This window comes from Erpetoichthys calabaricus, chromosome 16, assembly GCF_900747795.2.
Source record: "Erpetoichthys calabaricus chromosome 16, fErpCal1.3, whole genome shotgun sequence".
Classification (NCBI taxonomy): domain Eukaryota; kingdom Metazoa; phylum Chordata; class Cladistia; order Polypteriformes; family Polypteridae; genus Erpetoichthys; species Erpetoichthys calabaricus.
This window is the reverse complement of record NC_041409.2, coordinates 3,083,888-3,107,618: the sequence shown is the minus strand read 5'-3', so window position 1 is coordinate 3,107,618 and position 23,731 is coordinate 3,083,888. Positions and strand designations below refer to the sequence as shown.

The 23,731-nt window shown below is 42.1% G+C and overlaps 1 protein-coding gene across 1 annotated transcript in view; it reads left to right on the top strand.

Moving 5' to 3' along the window:
- The window catches only part of LOC114666589 (protein unc-79 homolog), a 223,515-nt gene that overhangs the window by 170,185 nt on the left and 29,599 nt on the right, over positions 1-23,731 (top strand). Inside the window, exons 33-42 of the mRNA XM_028821501.2 lie at positions 8-109; positions 3,607-3,723; positions 8,676-8,778; positions 10,436-10,576; positions 10,824-10,862; positions 14,424-14,536; positions 14,620-14,705; positions 16,428-16,601; positions 16,946-17,014; positions 20,289-20,399. Of these exons, the coding sequence (XP_028677334.1) occupies positions 8-109; positions 3,607-3,723; positions 8,676-8,778; positions 10,436-10,576; positions 10,824-10,862; positions 14,424-14,536; positions 14,620-14,705; positions 16,428-16,601; positions 16,946-17,014; positions 20,289-20,399 (1,055 nt within the window). The remainder of the gene's footprint in view (positions 1-7; positions 110-3,606; positions 3,724-8,675; positions 8,779-10,435; positions 10,577-10,823; positions 10,863-14,423; positions 14,537-14,619; positions 14,706-16,427; positions 16,602-16,945; positions 17,015-20,288; positions 20,400-23,731) is intronic.

Sequence of the window (23,731 nt, the reverse complement as noted above, 5' to 3'; positions counted from 1 at the left end):
CTTGCAGATCAGAAAGGTCTTCCAACTTTGGAAATGCCACGGGAGTCTGCCTCTGTTCCAACTCTTCAAGCCACAATTCCTGAAACCAGAAGCTACTCCTCGATGACAAGTATGATTTGCATATTTTCTTAAATTGTGGGGACAACCTGTTGATTGCAATGTATGCTGAATTTTTTCTTGTTTGTTTCTTTGTTTGTTTGTTTGTTTGTTATTTGCCGAGTTGACAAAAGGCTGATGTAGACAGTCAATTGCATAAGCAGAAAATGCATGTCCAATCTGTCCATCTGTCCATCTCTTTGAGAAGACTTCATTGAACTGCTCACAGTGACATATAGTGTTCTTGTCAAAGAGCCCAATCAGTCTGGCCAAGGCACAAGTGCACAGGTCACTGTCGCAGAGACCTGTCCTCAAAGCCCGGCTTACTGCATTCCAGTTCTCCTTGTGTTACCACTAAAAACCCCCTCATTATGGAGCAACTGCTAATGAATACATTGTCTCATACATACACTAGCATCAGGAGTGTTTCGCTGGTTTCTGTTAAGGGAAATAAAGTGGAAAGATTGATAAGATGACCTCAGCACTAACCTGTGTTCTGTTTCCTCACATAGAATAAAGGGAACACTCACATGAAGAAATATGACATCACTTCCGGAACACCCAAATGTAGCCCCAACCCTTCTTGATCTGTCTAACTTGTTCATTTTACGGTGGCGTGGTCAGCAGGATTCCTGGGATGATAACCAAACAGGTAGACATTCTTTCCATTATTCAACATCTGTTGGAATAACCGCAACAATTATGATGACTACGTCACTGTAAAATAAACAAGTTGACATAAAGAGTTGGTGTCCTGAAGGATTCCCCTTGATTGATGTCTGTGTCAAGGAAAAAGAAGGCATAGACAAACACAGCCAAAGGCTTATCAGTTGCTTTGCCTGCCAACTGCAGGTCCCAAAGTGAATGGCAACTTCCGGTCAGCACAATCATAAAATAGAGCGACATGGCGGAAGGGGGGTGGCTTCGTTGGGTGTCTCTTAAGTGACATCAGATTTCTTTCTGTGGGTGCTCCTCCATTCTAGGAGAGGAAACAGAACAGAGGGTACTGCTGGGGTCACCTTACCAATCTTCCCCCTTTTTTCCCTTGACACAAACCCATGAAACATCCTTGATGCTTGTGTATGTGACAACAGTTATGAATCTGAAAAAGAAGTCTTGGATCTACTGATACTAATATACAAGTAAGGCAACCCATTAACTAATTCATTTTAGAATGTCTGAATAACCTGTGGTGGGTTGGCACCCTGCCCAGGATTGGTTCCTGCCTTGTGCCCTGTGTTGGCTGAGATTGGCTCCAGCAGATCCCCGTGACCCTGTGTTCGGATTCAGCGGGTTGGAAAATGGATGGATGGATGTCTGAATCACTGTTACATACATACATCGGCTTTCCGTCAGCCAGTTTTCTTGCCCATCACTGGTGCAAAATGTGATGCCGGTTGTGTGGGATTACCAGTCCTGGTTTTAGCCACAATAAATTTGTATCGCAGGTCTTCTGCTAAATAAACGGCCAGAAAATCCTGCTGACTATGCCAGTTGTGACCACAAGGGCGTTCCACTGAGCTCCATATTCAAGACACAGCAATACACCACACATTATTGGAATAAAATAAAGGATTTTTATTTTCTCAAAGCACTTCTTCACAATCTTCTCTCCAGAATCAGCCACCAGAAATCCAACAATTGTACAAAAGTACAAAACAATTCTTCCTCCTCTTTACCTCCATTGAGTGTTACCAGCTGCCTCCCGATTCTGACAGCCTGATGTGGGGCAGCAGACTCCCCTTAATGTCGGACTCGGCAATTCTTCCAGTGTCACACTTTACCTTCAGGAAGCACTTCCATAGAAAAATTAGGAAGGTCCTCCCCCAAAAGTGCCCTCTATCGAAGTGCACTTCTGGACTCCAACTGCCAAGCACCCCTGCAGGTGTCTTGACTGGGCTACCATGTGAGGACTACTGCCACCTAGCATATGGAGGCTGGAACCACTCCCGATCCTTGGCTTTAAACCATACTAACTGGGTACAAATTTATTTCCTTGCTCTGCCGGCCAATTCGCTCACATAATCGCACTGGCTTCCTGTCTGGGTAATGAATCATGCTCGGTTCCAGCCAGGATGCCCATTCTCCTCCCACAGCACACTCCATAGAAGAAGAAGCTTCCAGAAGCAGCTTTCTGTGGTGACTTGAAAGGAGCTCCTTAATAATCATTGTTATTTACTGTATATATAGTACCTTATCAGAAACTTGTGGTCACTTTACAAGGATAATCAAAACAAAATACACAGAACAAGACAGGAGATAAAAAACCAAAACAAAATGAGTTAGTACAATATGATACAGACATAAAATTGTTCAAATATCCCATACTGTTATAAAACAAGTAAGCATGTGTAGCATCATTCTCTTTATTATAGTAAAAGTTCAACTGATGAGTAGACACTGACAGTTTTGATTGAAGGAATGAAAATGTTGGAACTAAAAGATACATTAATTGCAGATAAATTTGTATGTTCACGGAGATGCTGCAGATGATCGTTCCATAGTGTGTAGAGCAGCCACACTGAAAGGCCTGGCGTATAGTGTTAACAGGTGTGTCACAGGAACGGACAGTAGGCTGGTGCCGGAGGACCTGAGTAAGCGTACGGACTTGTAAGGACAGAGAAGTTCAGAATTGTAAGAAGGAGCCAAGCCATTAAATAAGAACAAGTCGTTGGTGTTCAGTAGGAAGCCAACATAACAGACATAGAGCATATGGGATAGGTGCGGATTTCCTATTGTGTGTGAGTAGCCCAGCTACTGAAATCTGGATATTGTGACCGGTGGACAGATTAGCACGAGATGATCCAGAATGTGTTCTGTTAAGTAAACAAGCAAACGAAAATCTTGCACAATGGCCTCAAAGAAAAAGATGGCGCATCAGCCTAAGAATGTTAGGGAGGCTCGAGTAACTCGAAGACGCTCGCTCCAGGTTGGATTTTGGAGTGTAAAATCATACAGCATCCCCTGGGGACCATTGGGTTTTATATTGCCCCAACAGGAAAGGGTGTGACCTATTCTGGGCATCGTGGCTGGATTAGTTGCCTTCACTCGGTGGCTTGTTGGAGCCGTGGAATGAAATGGAGATGACCATTAGCGTGAGCCAAACCCCCCCAAATCCTGGCATGACAATAAATTGCAATCTATTACAAGATTTGTCTGGCAGACCTAGAAACAGAGAATTACGTGTGAACCATGAATGAGAACTTCTGCATCATGAAAGCTGACAGAAAAACAGACAAGTATCTCAGGAGTAAATCATGACTTGAGAAAAACTCCTTAAGAAATCAGATTTTTAGTTCATATCGGCATGGTTCATGAAGCAACCCATTTGATTCATGATCAGTGTAAAGTAAGAGCAGGTGTGATGCAACATCTTGTTTTCAAGGGGTATCCTAGTTCTCTGTGCTCGGAGGTTAAAGTGCTGTGATCCTGTGATTTGTGATGTTTTATAGCACCTGGTGACACTAAGCGACAAAGTAGACCTGCTAAATGAGTCTTCTTTTTGATCAGCACAATACAGACAAATGAAACGTGGCAGCCTGGGTGCCCTGACCATGAGTCAGCTGATGAAGAGGCAACTGGAGCACCAGTCTAGCGCCCCACACAACATCAGCACCTGGGACACAGGTAACCATTTTGAATCTTCAGTGACGGTCATCTGGCACCTTGCCAGGAATGGGTGTCACAAAAAGCATTTTTAAAAGATAATGTGTGGTAAGTTTGGACTGTTAAAATAGCAGACCTGAACTGTTGACTTGTACTATTCCCAGATCTTAATGAGACTGCTGCCCACCAGATATAATGATTTTAAACCCACTGACTGTTGGAGAATGACAGTCCATACTGTATGTCAATGTACTAAACGCCTCACAACCTCTTGAATTTGGACTTGTGCCTGCTTGGCCTCCATATGTTTGTATGGGCTCTCCTCCCACATCCCAGATGTTCAGCTGATTAATAAATGTAAATGTGATGGGTTTAAAAGCAGGGGTGTCAGACTCCCAGATCTCCCTACACTACACTACATTGGCTCCCTGTTAAGTTTAAGTCCTTGATTCTCACCTCCAGTGGGGTGCATCTACAAATATGGAAAGTCTTGTGTAGTCCTCTGCTCCTTCTTCCACCTGCCACCTTTGCATGATTTCAAATCTCAGACCAGACTGGTGGATCGAGCCGCCCACTTTCATTTGAAAGTCTGACTCCATCAGTGTATACGAGAAGTGTTTGAAGCCCCTCTTTTTTGGAGAAGTTTTGTCAAACTGATGGTGGCTTTAATAGGTTCTTAGTGTATAGTGTAACTTGCTTATATTTTTGCTCTGAGCTGAATTTTGCCCCCCATCCTGCCACACTTGTTCCCAAGCAGTCCCCCTGACTGATGGTTACTTGATTATGTTGCTGTCTTTTTTGTAAGTCATTTTGGATAAAATGTAAATCTGGCCATTGAACCTTTTAAAGAGGCCCATTTCATCGATATTCATATATCTTGCAAGACCTCCCTTGATGGCCTTTTTCATATTTCGCTTGTATCCATATAGAATTTCGACGTACACCTGTCACTAAAATGCGTCTCCAATATCCACTTGAGATCATCTACTGACCTGTAGTTAGAAGAAATTAAAAGAAGTTGATGTGCCATACTGTGTTATATAGCTTTAAGATTTTTACGTTACATCAAAGATGAGATGGTCTCATGAAGGAGGTGGTAGGTAGACTTCACACTCCATTTTTTTTAAAGATGTCAGTGCTGTCCACCTGGACCACTGCCTTGCATGTTGCTGTTGTTTTTTTTTTTCCGCTTCCTCGATTATTGTATGTGGATGGAAAATGCATTTGTGTTTTGTGTTAAGTGTGATCGCTACCTGTTTGTGGTCCTTCACCAGCGCGTTGATCAGATCTGATCATGCAGGTGTAAACGGATGCCCCTTTACATTAACTGCCACTTTTTGCCTTTGTCTCGACTGCCACTCTCATTCAACTTGATACAATGACATAATGTCTTTCCATTCAATGATGATTTTGGTCCTGTTGTCACACACAGCTTTCTTAATTTGCTGCAATGTCCAAAAAAGAAACAGGAGGAAGACGCCGCGAGGGTGAAGAAGTGTTGGAGTCCTTGTGTTGAGTTCCATGGATTGTCTTGAGAACGTGTTGTTGTACCTGCTGTGCTGTTTTCACAGGATTGTTGTTTGTTGATTGTCCCCCATTTAAAAGCAACAATTGTTAATTTCCATATCAAATCAGATGAAAATAAAACGTTACTAATTATTAACAATTGTCTATGAGGTGCTTCTGCTGGCAGTCTGCCTCCAACAGTCACAGTCCTTAGTATGAACACCGACTTCTGGTTGTGTTGTTTCTTTTATAGCTGCTTGACTGGATGGGGTGGGACTTCCTGGGGTGGGACTTCAGAAGGCAGCTCCTCCTCCACCGTAGGGCTGGGAGTGGAAGAAGGGTTAGTAGCTGTGTCTCATCTTTATCTGTCCCCAAGTTTAGCTCGTGAGCTGAGCCTTCCACATGTTCTCGTAGCAGGTGTGCATGACCACCACCTCAAGTGAGATGCATTGCTTAATATAAGATTGTGATGAGCAGGGAGCTACCTGTAGGTCTTGTTTGTAAAGAAAATGGGGCAGCAATTTTTTTTTTTTTATATATTCTATCCCACGTTGAGTATATTTTTGGTAATCAATAAAAACAAGTTTGACACCCCTTTCAAGAGTCATTACTGTCACAGCTAACATTTAAAATGGCTGTGAGTTTGTGGCAATGGCCTGCTACCCCATCCAGGGTTGATTCCTGCCTAAAACAACCAGTGCTGTCAGGTGTGACCGCAGCCCCCGTAATCCCAATTTGGATTCGTCTCGTCCTAATAAACATCCTGTTCGTCTTTGTACCACACCTTTTGAGGTTTTGCTGGATCATGTCGAAGGATTGCGACACAAGATGGGAGAATGTTTGGGGGGCTGCGAGGAGACGGGAAAGAAAAAAGGGCAACTAATTTTGTTATTATTTTATGGCCTGCAAGCTTTAGCAAAAGACAGATGTGAAAAGTGACAATAAAGCTTACATTTAAAAAGATGCCACAGTTTTTCTTTCGTTTTCGAACATTGAATAATGGCTTGCTTGCTCAAATGGAAGATGTTCTGCCATGTTCTGTCTTATCTTTGATATAAAATAAAAACGAATCAAATTCACATTGCAAACATCGTTTCAGAATAAATTAAAGTAATTCTACGATAGGTGCGCCAGTGGTGTGCAGAACCCTTTTATTTAATTTGATTTTGTTTCTATGATATGTGAAGGACCATTCGATAGGAGCCTCTCTTGTGGTGTGGCTCTCTGAAGCAGGCCTTGTGTTGAGTTCTATGGATTGTCTCGAGAACATGTTGTTGTACCTGCTGTTCTGTTTTCACAGGGTTGTCGTTTGTTGTTGTGTTTTTGAAATAAAGAAGAAAAATATAAAAGTTAGATGCAATCACCTCTATATGAACTGCTTTAGATTAGTTTACTTCACAAACGAAGGAGCCTCAGATCAACATAAAGACTTTAAACTACGCCCAAGGACGGAGCATAAGATGTTCTACAGTAATGAATAAAGTGGACTATGAAAATATTAGCACCACTTCATATTTGCACACCTTATTGTGTTGTAGACTTAATTTGAAATGGATACATTTGTCGTTCATGCCTATCAGTCCACACTCAATAGCCCATCATGACAAAGTGACAAGATGTTTTCAAAAAGGTGTGCAGATTTATTACAAGTCAAAGCCTGAAATCTCTCCTTCCCTGATGTTTTTAGACCCTTTACTGTGGCACTCCAGATGGTGCTCAGGTCCATCCTTTGGTAACAGTTGTCTTGAATATGTGAGTGTGTCACTGTCAGTTTGCACCTTTCCCCATTCCTTATAATGGAATAGCTGAATTTGTATGGCCAGCCAATGGTATATTGGGAGGGCTTGGAGGGCCCAATAGACTGTACGGGGAGGAGCCATCTTTATGTAAATGTGTGGCGGGATAAAGGTGAGGGGAGAGAAGAGAGGGCAGAGCCAAAGGAGAAGCAGACGCCATATAAGGAAAAGGCAAGAGGGAAAGCTGTTCACCCCGCATGGAAAAAGTTTAGGTGAACCCGGGTTCATTACTGGACAAATTATTTTCCTTTACTGGTGAATGAGGTGAAGGCATTCGGGAGGGGACCTGATGGGCCAGATAAAGGGACTGTTTAGCAGGACGTTTCCCTGAACAGGAGGTATGGTTCAGCGCATCATTCCCCACCACAGATTGTAGATGGTCATCCCTAACAGTGAATATTTATATTTAAGGACTTCCAATGCATTAAATTGTTCTTTTCTCTTTCTCTTATTTATGTATTAGTGGCGTATGTGGTTGTGTGCTTTGTGCCGTGATTTGTGTGGGATGACAAATGCTGCAGCACAATAATATGTATAGGAGTTCTTGTTAAGTGTGTTATTTCTTATAATAATCATTTTTTAACTTAACTCTGCCTTCACTGGTGTCTTTCTGTACTTGGGGTGGTGTAAGTAGTGTTGGTCGTTTGCACCCCGGATTATTTCTTTATTTTTTTTTTCTTTCTGTTTGCTGCCGCTCTAGGATGGCAGCACATATTATAATCGTGCCGGTTCAGGTAGCGGCACACTGTGTACTTCAATTCTCATTGAGATGTGACTAGAACGTGATTGAAGTGACCTGACGCAAAGAGTCAAGACAATGCTGGAGTGGCTTTAGGACAAGTCTGTGAGTGGCCCCGACTTAAACCCCATAGAATATGTGTGGTGTGACCAGAAGATGGCACATTACAGATGCTTCTAATGGAGCTCGAGGGGATCTGCCAAGAAGGATAGGATAAACTTCCGAAATCCAGGGGTTCAAAGCTTGTTCCGACTTACCAAGAAGACTTGAAGCTGGAATTGCTTCCTACTAATGGTCTGAATATGTCTGTAGAATAATTCTTACCCTAATCTGTGCCTCATCACAATTTGATAGTGGTGATCTTCCAAAAGGTTGTTGGACTTCATGGTTTGGTTTTTGTCCCAATATGCAGTATGAATTGTGAGACCTTCTATACACACTTTTCTAAATGATGTCCAGTCAATTGATTTTGCCACAGGTGGACTCCAATCAAGTTCTAGGAACATCTCAAGGAGAATTAAAGCAAGCAAGATGGATCTGAGTACAATGTGGAGTGCCACAGCAAAGGGTCTGAATTCATCTAGGAAGGAAAGATTTTAGTTTTTAATTTTTAATAAATGTGCAAACCTTAATGAAGACTTGTTATCACTTTGTCATTATGAGCAAAAATGGGAAATCTATGCATATAAAATGAAATCTACAACAGTGTGCAGAAAGTGAATCCACTATTAGGACATCATCTGCTCCGTTACAGGGAATAGTCCAAAGTCTTTGTTTATTTGTCTATCTTTAAGCTCCATCATTCGTGAAGCAAATTAATCTAAATTATCCAACATATCCTACGCCTTCCCAAATGTATCCGTTGGTTTCTCAAGTTGGCTGAGGTACTCCATCTATTATGGGGTCTTTGAGTGTTGACTTTTGTATTGCAGGTGTCACCAAGTCCAGTCTACTGTCTGCTCCCAGCACAGTCAGCATGTTTGTTCCTGCACCAGAAGAGTTCACAGATGACCAGCCTACTGCCATGACCGACAAGTAAGTTCCTTTACCAGTCTGAGACTGGACGTGTCAGCAATTACTGTGTGGGGGAGTGAAAGATCAAATACAGGACCCCCTGCCTGTGACATGGAGGATTGGCTCATCAGCAGGGCTGGCTCTGGTTTTGTTGCTTCCTTTGGCAGAGGTAGAAATGTCACACCCAAACCACAGAGGTTTGAAGGCAAATGCTACCCACCTAAATGAAGATCACTTTGAGATGTTGCACAAGTCTTACAGGGATGTCAGAAATCAAATGGAAGATAAAAATCACCCCCTTCATTGTTTCAGTGAATGGGAGTTTTAGGGGACCATTGTTCCTCTTGGTGATTTTGGCGTGCAGACGCTCAGTTGTAGGTGGGAGAATTGCCCCTGATTTCAGTTGACTAGATGGCATCCTCCAAAAGTTTTTCACCATAGGTGATCACCTAGTTTTGTCTGCATGGTAGAGCCGGTCCTGATTATCAGGGTCAGTAGATGTGTTGTCCCATGTATGGGGTGAATTGAAATACCTCAGTTCAGAAGCATTTCCTTAATGCTTTAAACAAGAGAGAACCTCTCAAACTTCCACGTGCATAAGTGGCCCATGCACCATTGTGAGCAGTGAACTTTCTGGTGACATCAGCCTAGCTCTTAGTCAACCACCACAACTCTCAGAGCACTGACCGACCACTAGAGGGAGTGACAGACCAGCTACTGACCAAGTTGGTGGAATGGGCTAAACGTCAGGATGGATTGAACACTAACTGACTCAGGCATGTGCTGAGGGAATCTTTGGCTGTTCTCAGTAAAAATGTTCTCTCTAGCCATGCTTTTGGAATCTTTTTGAAAACTGTGAAGAATCCATTTGTTTTATTTTACCAATTGAGTCCTAATTTGCTTATGAAATAACGCAGACAAATGCTGAAGTGAAGTTTGTCAGATTTCATGTTTTCAACATTACCTGTGTGGCCACTCACTCAACGCTGTGGTCAAAATATATAAAAAAAACGTTTAAAATATAGGCAGTTACTTAATGTCTACTGGGTTACTGTTTTCATAGAAAAGAGATGAGTTTAGAGATCAAGAAACACAGGAATATATTTGAACATCCTCGAAGAAAGTAATGGAGTACTTTACCTCCACTTCAAAACCATGAGAACATTGTCAGCATGATGAAAACGCTCATGCTCAATGACATCAAAGTGATGAGCAGAGACAGAAGGGTGGAAAAAATGGGCAGGGTCCACCAGACTGAAAAATGGAGATGCCTGTAGACATGACAGTTTACACCATAGCAAAAAGTGAGCATAGATGACAAGTAGGTGCTCCTTATCATCAGGGTCTTTCCTTGGTGTGCCATCCAAGTTCATCTTCAGTTGAACAGACCAAGAAGCTGGTAATACCGTGGCAGCAGTGCCACAAATGAGGAATACGTCAAGCTTGGCACCCTTCAAAACTGGACGATGTCCAGGGCCACAGTGAGTGCAGAATTGTAAACCCGCGATTCGCAAAGGCCAGCCCCTACTTTATTTAGAATTACATATTGAAATGCCAGACTTGCCAAAATCTCATCTTCATATCAACAAATCCAAGTTCTTCCTCTCCTTTGTCCACGTACACCTAACATGGTTTAATGCAAATGACATTCATGTGCCACTCTGTTCTTGTTCTACAGGTGCCACGACTGTGGAGCCATCTTAGAAGAGTACGACGAAGAAACGCTTGGCCTAGCTGTGGTGGTGCTGTCAATGTTCATCCACCTGAGCCCAGATCTGGCTGCCCCTTTACTGCTGGACATCATCCAGTCAGTGGGAAGGTACTGCCCTCATTTCAGAATGTTACAGAATGTTATGTTATGTCCACCTCATGAGTGTTTTGAACTCGTTCATCTATGTGAGTGCCATTCTGTGTGACCGATAAACGGTGAGTTGATGCTGGTTGGCCTCGTGAATTCTTCAGAAATGCCTTTGGAGACATGTTGGAGTGCTGGAATGTGCTTGACATGGGTGGAAGTAAAGAAAAGAGGAGATGTGTTCTAATTTTTTTTTTTTTTTTTTTTGTAGATTGGCAGCAAGTACACATTTTTCTGGTCAAGCAGAAAGGTACAAATTTCCATTTCATTTTAAGCCGAAACTGATGTGCATTTCGGTGTAAATACTTACAGACCTGAACGAGCGTTATCTGATTTTAATGAATTTAGAGGGAATGCAAAACCAACTGCACGATGTATTATTGTTCAGTAATTCGTTAATGGACAAGTATTGTTGGTTTCCATTTATGTTAATCAGTTCCTAATTTGATTTCTGTGTGTTCTGTACCTTTATATGTGCTAGTTCTTTTGGTATAATCTGTATTGTCATTTTCCGTGAGAATTTGTCACAATGCTCAGTGAAATGCGCCATACCAAATCAGATTGTATTGCATTATTATTGTCATTTGTTTAACAGAACATTTCTGAAAAAGGTAACTTGGCAAATAAAGGTATATGACTGTGATTTCTGCATACATTGGATACCCTCCCCCACCCATGGATTCAGTTTCTGTGGCTTCAGTTAAGCCCAAAAATATTAAATTGAAAATTCTGAAAATATACGATCTCCACATTCTATGCGCAGCGTGCGGGATTTTCCTATGTGCCTAAGGTAATTTTCACTTCCCTGATACTTTGGGTACATTATAACCCAGCCTTTAGTCTCTAGCATTCTCACTGTTCACATTCATTACCGCGTTATCACAGTATTGTGAAAATAACCCTTAGTTTTGCTTAATAATGGCACAGAAGTGTGTTGTGATGCTAAGAGAAGTCAAGACGTGCTTCCCATCAGTAAAACAAAAGAAAAACAGAGAATCCAGTGAGTACCCACAATAGACTAATGTGTTTTTAAAGAAATGAATGTAAAAATGTGTTTAAACTTCGTGTATGTGTGTATATGAGAGATATCTTTCATTGCGCCATCGTCCTGTGAGAGTTAAGCTAAAAAGTCAGGATCTCATTCATTTGAGAGAGAGAGAGAGAGCGAGAGCACAGGTACAATATCGTACAGTGTAGGGCAGCATAGTAGTTGTGGGCCTGTCCTGTCGGGTTCTGTGGGGTCCACCAGTGTGAGCTGCTGGATAATGACAGCACAAGGACTGCTGGGGGTCCTGCCTGACCAGGAAGTCAATAGATTAAGCACCAGAAGTACTCCTGGGTGTTTGGAGGAAGTAGGAGTTGGATGTGGAGGAGAGAGTGGAGCTGTACAACAAGAAGAGAAGGAGTTGTGCTGTATTGATGAATTGTACAGAAAGTATTGTTTAAATTAAAAGCACTTTAATTGAACTGGGACTGCTATGGTGAAATTTTCTTGGGGGATTTGTGGTGCTGGTATGCCCCCTAGTGGCCACACATGGTGGGTATTGCTATTCTGGGCATAGCACCTGCATTTTCACCAGCAGTCCCTCCTTTTGTAATTTTCAACTGGCAGGAGATCCCAACGGGCTTGGAATTTGTTTTGTTTAATGAGACCTGCTCATCCCAGCACCAGTGGCATAAGTTCAATAAGTTCCACCTTTAGCATGCAGTATTTCTGTTTACATCTCGTGATATGTGCCGGCTTTTTACCTGCCGACTGTCAGTAGTGAGTAGTATTTTGGGACGTATACCTCTAGTTATAGCTCCTGGTGTATTGTGTTGTGTAATATTTTGCTGAAACTTGCGGGTTCATCACCATCATCACTTCTTTAACAATCATTTCTCTGGTTTAGTTAGGTTACTCAGTTTGCCTACTGCCTTCCAGATCTTTATCCTCTGCCTCTCCATCTCCCCAATCATCTGAAACCATTTGCAGCTGCATCTTCTTTGGACTTCTTCTTGTCCTCATCTTTCCCACCTCCATCATGGTACATCTGTTCATCCAGTCATTCACTGTTTTCCTCTTCATCTGCCCAAACCATAGAATTCAGTTTCTCCTATCTCCTCCACACAAAGTCTTTCTCCTATCTAGTCATTCATTGTCTTGTCACTCCACACATTCTCCTAAACATTCTCATCTCTGTCCTTCCAATGTTTCTTCATGTTCCATCTTCATCAGCTTACTTCCATTCTGTTCCTTACACAGCTGTGCTTAATTGTACCCCTCAATGAGGGAAGTCAGAATGGAGTCAGCTCCCGGCATTTGTTCTTTTCTCCTTTTCTCCAGGCTTTCATTGCTTTGCCTTTATGTTTGTCCATTTCTTCACTCAATATGTCACCTCAGCAGCAGAACCTCTCTAATTTCTCCAAAATAACTTCATTTCCAATGTCTTAATTTCTCCTGACTGCATCAGTATTCTGCATCCCTCTCACACACTTTGTATACACAAAGATTCTGGTCAGCTACTCTTGACCACTCTTCCCACCACTGCATCTTTTATGAACTCATTGAGCTTCTCTGAACACCTCTGCTGCTCACACCACATCTTGTAGGTGCCGGGACAAATGTTTCTGTTGCAAGTATGGAAAAATAAATAGACCTTAATGTAAATTCATCACATTCCATGGGATCCACGTCTCTTTACATATTTATCATGTAAATAGCCATGACGTTTGGCAGGATTATCAATGAATAGCATGTACAGTAGGTTATAGATATGAATAATTGTAAGATCATAGAATCAAAGTGATGTACCATATCAATACAGAGGTGTCCATAGGCTTTGGTTCTATCAAGCATAATGTTTTATGTTTGATATACTATATGCTGGGGAAATTTGAATCAGAGATGATATCCCACAGGAATAGTCGTTTCCCTCTCTGTTTTGCTTTTGTCATTAGCTGCTTTTGAGATTTTTCCCTCCAGCTCTGAATGGATTCTTCTCCTTCTTCTTGGACAGTTCTCTGATCTTCACGTTGGTTTACACATTCTGACTTCATATTAAGGAAATCATCTGCATGTTATGTTCTGTTCTTCTCAAAATAATCCTAAAGAGGGATATAGAGAGAGAGAGAACCACAAGAAACCTCTGGCCCTCAAAAACAAAGTTCCTTTAATATATAAAGATTTATTAACACTTTAGAAATTATGAAAAACAGAACACAGATATGAATATGTAAAATGGAAAACAAAAGTTTGCCAGTGAACAAATTCTATTAAAAAAACAGAAACAGACCTTTGAAATGAAATCGGGTAATCCAAACAAAAAAAGTCTCGAGCCAAAGAGTAGAAGGTAAATGCAGTTCCGAAGTAAGCAGGGTGTGGGCTGCTCCTTCTTAAATCACACTGGGGGCTGATGGGGTGGATCAGATGGATGATGCCCTGGCCGTAACATAACATTGGCTCTGTGGGTGTTGTCTGCCATCAGCTGGCATCTCATTCTGGGATGCTTCCTGTCATTTTCCTGCTACTGCTTAAAATGTGGAGTTCTATTGTCAGAGAGGGATTCAGAAATGGACCTACATCTGACTTTTTCAGTATATTTTAGCTCAAGTGGACATGTTCTGGAACTCTTTTGGAGCTTTGCCATGACACTGGAGTGATTTGTGTCTGGTAATTATTGTCAAATTTATGGAAGTTGGAATGCCACATGCCTCCTTTTGTGTAGTTTGAGGGTCTCTCAGTGTAACAACGTGGCTATAAGTAAGTTACTGTTATGTCTCTACTTGTTGTAGAATAGTGAAATGTCCCTTTTGTGTTTGTTCCTTACAGTATTATGATTCCTGGCAATGCTGCTGGCGTGGCAAAGCAGTTTGTTCGCTGTCTTTTTCATCACCTGGCACCCAATGGCATCCTACCACAGCTTTTCCAGAGCACCATCAAAGGTTTGGAATAGCCCAATAATCATCTACAGTAGCTTCCAAGTGATACGCTTTTCACGCATGTCTTCTTTTCTTGCTTTGTACAGATGGCAGTTTCCTAAGAACGCTGGCGTCTTCACTGATGGACTTTAATGAGCTCAATTCCATAGCCGCTCTGAGCCAACTGTTTGAGGTGAGATAATTAGGCCATCAGAGCCAGCTTGCATGGTGTCTTTGAATTGTTGAGATGGTCATGCTGATTTTATATTGATGAGAACATCTTAAGAACGTCCTTAAACTGGCTAAGAAAACTGAAATAAACAGCAAAATGATCATCAGCTGACTGCTGTGAAGGAGACATTGCAAAAAACAGGGCATACCCGAGGACTCCTCACAGAGGGCAGTAAAGATAAAGCTGTCTTTCGGTGAGTTTGGGACCCCCCCATCAGTCCACTGTGTGACTGTCAGTGGGCTCCAGTGGCATGCTCCGTCAATCTGCCTATTTTATTTCCTATCGTGTGATTCCATTTGAAATGTTCTTCATTAAGTCATAGCGTTGGTTGTACAGTATGTGCCATCTGTTGGAATTAAAAAAGCAATGCATTTCATTAGGAAATTACCTTGGAATGAGCATGTCAAGAATGACCTTGTAGGTATGGCAGACTGCAGTTCCACCCTGTTGAATTCATTTGAATTGACTTTGCTTCTGTGCGTGGATATATTCATACACTGATCCGCCACAACATTCAAACCACCTGTCTGAGATTGTGAAGGTCCCCCTCATGCTGACCCATCAAGGCATGGACTCCACAAGACCTCTAAAGGTATCCTGTGGTACCTGGTACCAAGATGTTAGTAGCAGATCCTTTAAGGCCTGTACATTGCAAGGTGGGGCCTCCTTATTTTTCAAGAACATCCCCCTGATCCTCAATCACATTGGCATGTCAACACAAGGAACTCTTTGTCATGTTCTTCAAACCGCTCCTGAACAGTCTTTGCAAAGTATCCTGCTGAAAGAGGCCCCTGCCATCAGGGATGTACATGGTCTTCAACAATCTTTAGGTAGGGTCCTGATTCAAATCCACATTTCTTATTTGCAATGTTCTTGATTTGTTTTGCAGTGTCTTGTACTCCATTTTTGAGCCATTGCAAGGTCTGCTTCCCATGGCCTCTGAGGTCATGACCTGTGATTATCAACACAATGGGATAAAAGATAGCTTTGAGGTTATTTCCTTATCTAGTCTTTGCATACCAAAATCCTTTTAGAAAAAAATAGAATAATAAATTGTGTTAACTCTACTTTTGGTTTTGACCTTTTTTTTGTTCTTTTGACTTTGATTTCTGGTTCTTGTTATTTGTTATGTGTTCTTTCTTACCCGTATCTTGCAGTCGGGCACTAAAGGTTATCTGTCAGGACAGGCAGATGGGAAATGTCAAAATAACATACAGATGAATACCAGGTTTCTCAGCAGAACATTGCCTAGAGCGTCACATGGCCTCCACTGCCTTACATTCTTCCCATAGTGCATCTCTTCTCCATGTACACAACGTACATGCATCTGGTTGTCCATTATATTTTTAAAAAGTCCAGGAGAGATGTTAAAACCTGAGTTCCCAGGGTGTTATATTAGAAGGGGAATAACGGTCAGTATGTGCCAGGTACCTTAACCTGCTAACAGCTTGGTGTGTGCATAGTAAGCAAAAGTATCACAGTTGAAGGTACACATAGATCCCCTAGATCTGTGCTAGTAATCCATGCTAGTAATTTAATTGATCAGCGCAATATTATCCAGTGGAATTCCTTGAAGTTCTCAAATTTGAAGTTGGTTTGAAATCCAGTTGTGCATGTCCAGTGCGTCAGAGCAGACTTCCTTCTGGCATGTGACACACATCTCTGTCTTTTGTTCCTAAACAGGGTTTAAATAACAAGAAGAGCTTGCCAGCTGGGGGCGCCATGCTTAACTGTCTAGAGAACACTGCCACGTACATGGAGGCATTGCCCATGGACTCACCCAGTAATCTTTGGACTACCATCTGCAACCAGTTTCAGACCTTCTTGACGAAGCTTCCGTCTGTCTTGCCACTCAAGGTAGGGGGTCCAATTTGATATGATTTTCTTCTTATGCACCCGGTGCTATCCTAGTGTCATACATTTGTCTCAATTGCCAAAGAAGACTTTGAAGATGTCAACCCATTTAAAAAATCAGGATATTGTGTCGATGATCTTGAAACATGTGGGCAGCACGTATTAGCACGTGAGCAGTTAGGAGGTGTGTGTTGAATTTTTTAAATAAGTGTTAGCAAATGTTCAGCTTTATAGACACCATATGTGTCCTGTGGAGACTGCTTCAGTTATTTGTATCATGCTAGCAACCTGAGTTCGAATAAAATTTTGAATCCTGTCTTTAATTTCATTTGCTTTTTTCTCTGAAGTGCTGTCTTGACTCCAGCTTAAGAATCATCATTTGCCTCCTGAAGATACCAGCCACAAATGCTACAAGGGTGAGTACTGCACCGATTACCCAGGAAGACAGTACTTTTGTGAGCTATCAGAAATAGAACATGGCATAGGCAAGTCAGAATTCAATTGAGGGTTATCACCAGACAGATTATTACAATGAAGTGATCAAAGCTCTGGACGTGTAGCTAGAATCAGGGTGTGGGATGGTGGGCGATGCTTTACCCATACATACTGGACATGTGGATGGAGGCGCAGTCCAGCCAAGGTGGCTCCCAGTTCTTGGCCCAGTCAGGCAGACACAATAATGGATGGAATGGGGGAGTCTGTGTACCAGTACGATAGGTGACAGTGCTCCACTTACATGGCTCCACTTTGGACACCCGTAGGACTTCCTGAGACTTGTAGTTCGGAGGAGCAGCCCTGTTGGTGTCCATGGGTGTTAGCAGAGGATGAAATTTCCCTGTTTTGTGGGGCTTCCTAAAGGCCCAGTAAGTGTTTCCACCTTGCAGTGCCGTAGGACCAGAAGTACTCCCACATCTGGCAATAAAAGGAGGCCAGTGGAGGTAGTGGACAAGGATTAGGGTTAGGATTCCAAAGGGTGGAGAAAGAGAATCAGAATTGTGATTGATTTGAATGTGTGATTGCATTATTGGAGGATGAGCCTGTAAAAGTTACTTTTGTATAATAAAATAGTCTTCCTTAGATCACATGACTGTGTCTGGAGCTCTGTGGAGCCCCCTAGTAAAGTTTCTCTCTATCAATCTACCAATCTAGCAGTCACAATAGTGTGGAGACGTCAGTTGCTAAAAAGGTACACTCAACAAGGACCAAAATGCTAGAATTAAATCATAGTTAAGGGGCAAAATGTATAGTTATAACCAGAAAACTCTGAACTAATAATAAGAAATGATGCAAGAGTTTTTGTCTTTTGTGAATCCATCTTCGGACAACCAGGGCGCTGATCTTTAAACCGTTGCCATAATAAGGTCACACTTTGCATGCTCCTGGTTATCCTGCTTAATAACAACATAGCATCCTTTTACAAAATTATCCCAAAATGACATTGCGCATGAGATAACAAGATGTGTGACTGAGGTATAAACTGAGGACAACCAAAAAGAGAATGTTGGGGAACCAACAGTTGGAATACTTGTAAACAGTTAGAAACTTGTTAAGGGTAAAGTTCACACAAACATTAGACGCAATAATTGACTGAGTAGTGTGGTGGACAGTAAGACTTTAGAGACTTTCAAAACTTGACTTGATGTCATTTTGGAGGAATTCAATGGAAAGGATCAGTGAGGCTTGTGTGGCTGAATGGCCTGATCTTATCCAGATTTTTCTAATGTTCCAACCAGGCTACTCCTTGTATTAAACTAATAGCACTAAAAAAAAGTAACTAAGACCAGCCAGCCCCTCTGTTAACTTCCATGGGAGCTCAGGTCCCCAAATGACACCATGATTTTGGAACCACCCTCTTTTATATTGTCTTCAAGGAAGGGGTGTGGTCTCTCTGGGTGACATGGGCAGAGCTAGGCTTCCTCTACAAACTTCTTGTCTCAGATAAGTCAGAAAGAGAAAATACAGTTAGTGGCAGTGCCTCCTCTATTCATGGAGTGGTTTTGCTTACCTACTTAGAACCAGAAGGGTGGTCCCTAGGCACACATTCATAACAAATGTTAAGTACTGTATATAATATGGTGTTCACAAAATTTCCAAATTGCATAGCGTCCTATTTCATAGAATCTATCGTGGAGGCTAAGTGGCAGATACCTTTATACGTTATTATTAGAGACCCAGGAATTGTACAGAATAATTAAAAATAAGATTTAGATTGTGACAATTGCCCCAGCACATACATTCTTGTCACTCATGTCTAGGCGTACTCACAAAAGAAAATACAGGCAAAGGGGGTGAGCAAAATGAGACTCAACGCCATCTCGCTGTCAGCTGTTATTGTACCAGGTCTATCAATCAGACATTTCTGAGGTGGCTTTTAAGGTACATCACTCATCAAGCAGGATTGGGTGCCCGTCCATATGTAAAACAAGCTGTGCCACTGTAGTGTCCATATGCTGTGGACAAACCCGATTACTGGTCATCTAAGATTATGGAGAGCTCCTTGAAGTTTAGTTTTGAGATTACTATTTTGACTCCATATTTGGACTAGGTGTTGTGAGTTCAGTTTAAGGTTTGACGACTCTTAGTTGTGATGTTTTGGTGGATAGGCTCGGCTTGGCACAGCTTGATGTTGACTCACATCTCATTCTCTGATTCTTGCTTAAAATTTCATCTGCTGTTCTCTTGAGCAGAACATGGACTCCAGCATTTGTGGGCTTCTCAAAGCTCGGTGTGGAGATGACTTTTGTAACTTTAACATAATATTGTTTTGGTACAATAAACCAGTCAGTGTGTACATAGGAGAATCACATCTCTCCATGCTAGAAACAATGAGTGTTTTGGTCAGTTCTCCATGGAGAGGGTAAGTAATACTTTTCTCACAAACCGATCCTGCAGAACGGTGAAAGCAAAAAGCAAAAATGTATAATAAAAAAGGAAAGGTTAAATAATATAACATTTTAAAAATGTAGAGGAGACAAGATGAAGTACTGGGGTCTGTGATGGAATCCCTATTTAGTGGATCCTTTATTTTAACAAAGGGGCCATCGCGGTCCTGGTCTGCCAAGCTATCTTGTTAGAAAGTCGCTTCTGATTGCTCTCAGTCGCGAGTTCATGCAAGAATGCTGACTTCCATTTTCTGTCGTGTTTAAACAGTGATTGGGACGTAAGAGACAAGACTTTAGCTGGTGATGTCAGAGCTCTTTGTGGGCTCCTTCCACCATTTTAAAGTCGAAGAAGAAAAAAGGTTTTAGCCATCTCGACCTCCTGGACGTTACCTGAGAACGGCCGCTGAAATGCTCCCGTAGCGTGTATGTGTTGGATAGCAGCAGTGACACTTCTTAAGCAGAGTGCGACATCACCCAAGCAGAGTGACTACTGCCCTCACAAAGAGCAGGACCAGGAGGTGAAAAGGACATACTTATGGTGCACAAGGCCGCACCAACTTAAGGACAGGTCCCGTGTGGTGACATGGCTTTAGTGTCCTCTTTGATTTCATTTTAGTGCTTCCTTTCTTCGTTCCTGATGCCTGTCCTGTTTAATAAAAGTCCCATTTTTGTTTGTTTGTTTGCAGCTCTTTTGCCTTTCACTATCAGAATATTTCCTTTCTGTAACACAGATCCACACACAGATGTCTGGATGTTGAGAAGCAAAAGACATTTTCTGATTTGTTTTTTCAATCTCTTGTAATTTCAGAGCCTCCTGGAGCCGTTTTCCAAACTCCTGAGCTTTGTGATTCAACATGGCACCTTCAGCCTGCATTACCTGGTGGAGCTTTGCTGGTTGTGCTATCGAGCATTTAATAAGGTATGTGTGTGCGATGAAGTGGCGTTTCCGTTATTTGTCATCCATGACGTTTTCATTCAAGAGTTTGAATTGCAGTTGCTGGTGACTCTCTCTGTCAGTCCCCACCTTCTCTGCATTGAGTCCCACCATATTCAACCCATCCAAAGTACTGCAGTATAGCAACAATGTGTCCATTCGTGCCTCCAAGTGAGACCCCTCCACCCCCTTAAACCTTCTTCCACATTTTGATATAAATTGTGCAAATCAGTCCACCCTTGGACCTCCAACATGATACTCCATCCTTCTGTTATTCAGCAACACAAGAAGTAGAAAAGTTGTCCCAAAGCAAGTTCCAAGCATACTTACAAACAGTGCCCATCAGAGGGGGTTATCACTGTCAAAACCCAGGTAGTAATAAGGACAAGCAACAAATCTTTGGAAAACAAAATGTTTATTTTCGCAAAAATGCTCTTCAATAACAAAAGCTCAGTGGAGTACAGGAAGCAAAGAATTTGCCCAAATAATATGGAAGCAAAAGCCAACCATGAAGGTCAAAAATTCTAAAAATATACCAAAGGCACAGCAAAAACACAAGTAACTCACCAACTATAGAGCACATTCACCATGAACCACAAGGAACTGTGGGAAGTCCTCCAGATTTATAGGGCTGAGGGCACTTCCTGGCAGTGATTGGTGGGTGGCCCTGCCTCTTGGGCAATACAAATGGGACAGGACAAAAAGCAGCTTATATATAGAGTTAGGTCCATAAATATTTGGACAGAGACAACTTTTTTCTAATTTTGGTTCTGTACATTACCACACTGAATTTTAAATGAAACAACTCAGATGCAGTTGAAGTGCAGACTTTCAGCTTTAATTCAGTGGGGTGAACAAAACGATTGTATAAAAATGTGAGGCAACTAAAGCATTTTTTGAACACAATCCCTTCATTTCAGGGGCTCAAAAGTATTTGGACAATTGACTCAAAGGCTATTTCATGGGCAGGTGTAGGCAAGTCCGTCGTTATGTCATTATCAATTAAGCAGATAAAAGGCCTGGAGTTGATTTGAGGTGTGGTGCTTGCATGTGGAAGATTTTGCTGTGAACAGACAACATGCTGTCAAAGGAGCTCTCCATGCAAGTGAAAGAAGCCATCCTTAAGCTGTGAAAACAGAAAAAACCCATCTGAGAAATTGCTACAATATTACGAGTGGCAAAATCTACAGTTTGGTACATCCTGAGGAAGAAAGCAAGCAATGGTGAACTCAGCAACGCAAAAAGACCTGGACGTCCACGGAAGACAACAGTGGAGGATGATCGCAGAATCATTTCCATGGTGAAAAGAAACCCCTTCACAACAGCCAACCAAGTGAACAACACTCTCCAGGGGGTAGGCGTATCGATATCCAAGTCTACCATAAAGAGAAGACTGCATGAAAGTAAATACAGAGGGTGCACTGCAAGGTGCAAGACACTCATAAGCCTCAAGAATAGAAAGGCTAGATTGGACTTTGCTAAAGAACATCTAAAAAAGCCAGCACAGTTCTGGAAAAACATTCTTTGGACAGATGAAACCAAGATCAACCTCTACCAGAATGATGGCAAGAAAAAAATATGGAGAAGGCGTGGAACAGCTCATTATCCAAAGCATAGCACATCATCTGTAAAACACGGTGGAGGCAGTGTGATGGCTTGGGCGTGCATGGCTGCCAGTGGCACTGGGACACTAGTGTTTATTGATGATGTGACACAGGACAGAAGCAGCCGAATGAATTCTGAGATGTTCAGAGACATAATGTCTGCTCAAATCCAGCTAAATGACGTCAAATTGATTGGGCGGCGTTTCATGATATAGATGGACAATGACCCAAAACATACAGCCAAAGCAACCCAGGAGTTTATTAAAGCAAAGAAGTGGAAAATTCTTGAATGGCCAAGTCAGACACTTGATTTTAACCCAATTGAGCAGGCGTTTCACTTGTTGAAGACTAAACTTCAGACAGAAAGGCCCACAAACAAACAGCAACTGAAAGCCGCTGCAGTAAAGGCCTGGCAGAGCATTAAAAAGGAGGAAACCCAGCATCTGGTGATGTCCAGGAGTTCAAGACTTCAGGCTGTCATTGCCAGCAAAGGGTTTTCAACCAAGTATTAGAAATGAACATTTTATTTCCAGTTATTTAATTTGTCCAATTACTTTTGAGCCCCTGAAATGAAGGGATTGTGTTCAAAAAATGCTTTTGTTGCCTCATGTTTTTATGCAATCGTTTTGTTCACCCCACTGAATTAAAGCTGAAAGTCTGCACTTCAACTGCATCCGAGTTGTTTAATTTAAAATTCATTGTGGTAATGTACAGAACCAAAATTAGAAAAAAGTTGTCTCTGTCCAAATATTTATAGACCTAACTGTATAGTGTGGCTAGGTTGTCCTGTTTAAATAACTGGAATGTCCAACAAAAAGGAATTCCTCTTTTTGCTGAGTTTCTTGCCATTAGGCACAGTGCAAACACAATTGATTCGGCTCTGGTCATAGAAGTTGGGGTCTCTCACAGGAGCTCCATCCTGTGGGTCGCTTTGTTAGCAAAAGACGTCTCCTTCCAGGCAGTTGGGTTTCTTATAGCTGGGGAACTGGAAGGGGCGGGGCTAAGTGCCCTCACTGGGCGGTTCCTTGGAGCTGCGGGAATAGAAGTAAGAGAATGTTAGCGACAGTACCCCCTCTTGTCCCGGCTGGTTATTGCATACCTCAATCGAGCCTGTGAGGGGATCCTCCAACACCAAAAGTAAAGAATAATGCCAATAAGCAACATAAATCAAATAATCAAAAATGGATACACGAAACATGAATTTGAACCCCAGCCTGGTGAGAGATGACAACCAGCAGTTCTTTTTTTCCCATATAAGGCACAGGGTAAATAAAGGTGATTTTAGCACCTGTCCAAGTCTCTTAACCGACAGAATTTTAGTGTCATGTTGATTTTCACGAGACTAGTTTAACCCGGGGTGTGGACATTTTATAGAAGGCTAAAGGCTCTTACTCTTTAGTGAGATGCACCCTGTAGAAAAGGTGCTATATAGCGCCCGACCCGGCACACTTACTCAGAGGCATGTGTAAAATAAAGAGTATTTTTATTTTTCTTCAGCTGGAGGGCACATCTTCCCCGTAATCCTTCCAGACACAACACAGTCCCACAAGCACAAATATAACACAAAACAACACTTCTTCTCTCCACCTTGGCACCACCACTCCTCCCAGGCAACCTCGTCCTCTTCCTCCCGATTCTGGCTCCTGAGTGGTGGATGCTGGCCCTTTTTATAGCCCACCCAGAAGTGCTCCAGGTGCTTGATCACCTGCGGCT